The 1,672-nt window shown below is 26.7% G+C and overlaps 1 protein-coding gene across 1 annotated transcript in view; it reads right to left on the bottom strand.

Moving 5' to 3' along the window:
* The window catches only part of KIF5C (kinesin family member 5C), a 66,280-nt gene that overhangs the window by 33,188 nt on the left and 31,420 nt on the right, over positions 1–1,672 (bottom strand). The window contains exon 8 of the mRNA XM_015634826.2: positions 232–356. Within this exon, the coding sequence (XP_015490312.1) occupies positions 232–356 (125 nt within the window). The remainder of the gene's footprint in view (positions 1–231; positions 357–1,672) is intronic.

The following is a 1,672-nucleotide window of genomic DNA, read 5'->3' as shown; positions in this document are numbered from 1 at the left end:
ATATATATATATATATTAAAATATATAAAAATACAGTGGTTCAACTCCTCCATTATAAATGCAGATTTTGGGGAGGGGTTGCCTTTCATGCCAATAATTCTGATTTGCTCCTTTTCTCCATCCCACATTATAAAAAAACCTAATTAAAATATCCTTATTCATGATAATCTGAGGTGAGAGCTCTGTGAGATGCCCTCACATCCTCAGAGGTGCAGGAAAAGGAGAATTTACCTTCTCACTGCCAGCCAAATCCACCAGGTAAAGCTTCCCACTGAGTTTCTTCTCTGTTTCCACGTTCTCCTGTTTGATGTTGATGAGGAAGATGCTGTGGCTCCTCGAGCTGTGCTCATTCATATCTGAAATCACAAGTTTTTTTGTTAAAATGCCTTTCAAACCCAGGGAATTCCCAAATCCCAGAGAAGCTGGGCAGGTCTCGGTGTAACTCTGAAGTTTTCACCCCAAACACACAATTAAATTAAAATTCTGAGTGGTTTTTATTGCTTGTGCAGGTCACAGGTGAGACACAGGTTCAGCCTGCACTGATTTGGGGTTTGATTATAACCATGTCATGCTGGAATTTCATAAAACAGCAAAAAGAAAATACTAAAAAAATCACTTTCACATTTGTTTTCTCCATTTTCTGTTACCATAAATCCACCTCCACCTTTCCCCCCTTCCATCAATACTCAGATTTATCTGAATTCCCTTTATCTCCAAATTCAGGGGTTTTTTTTCCCAATTTTCTCTTTGCCATTTCAGCCCAGTAAAATACATTTGTCAAAAGTTCTCTGTGAGCACCAAAAGCAACAGGCAAAAGGTGAATTTGGGTATTTTTGTTAGAGAAAATAGCAGGAACAGCAGGAGGAAATGTTACTCAGAATAAATTTCTAGCAGTATGATGGTAAAAAGCAATATAATATCTACCAAAGCAAGAAGGCAAAGACAGAGAACAGAAAGGAGTTACCCAGGGCATCAAAAGAAATCAAATTAAAATTAAAAATAAAAACACAAAAAAACCCCAAATATACATAAAATACCACCCCACAACCAAGAATATTATTCTATTCTATTCTATTCTATTTTTATTAGTCATAATTATCTTATTATTTATAATATATTATCTTATTATTTATCTTATTATATTATCTTATTATATTATTATTTATCTTATTATCTTATTATATTATCTTATAACATAATATATTATATTATTATTTATAATATATTATTAATATTAATTAATATTATTTAGTTAATTTATCCTTCATATCACTAGAACAATAATTATAATGATATAATAATTATTATAGTAATAACTACAATTTTATTCTATATTATATAATATTAATAGTATATTAATATTATATGTTGTAGTATTATTATAGTATTCTATATCATTATATATAAAATAATATATTCCATATATAATATATATTATATAATATCATATTATATTATCTATAGAATAATAATTTTATAATAAATAGGAAATTATTCATATTATAATAATATATATTATTTTATTTATGTATAAAATTATAGTTTCTATGTAATGTAATATATATTATATGATATTATATAAAATTATATAAAATGATATGATATATGATGATATATGATTAATATAATATATAATATAATAACATAATGTAATATATAATAATATAATATA

Source organism: Parus major, chromosome 7, assembly GCF_001522545.3.
Source record: "Parus major isolate Abel chromosome 7, Parus_major1.1, whole genome shotgun sequence".
Classification (NCBI taxonomy): domain Eukaryota; kingdom Metazoa; phylum Chordata; class Aves; order Passeriformes; family Paridae; genus Parus; species Parus major.
This window is presented reverse-complemented; position numbering and strand designations above follow the sequence as displayed.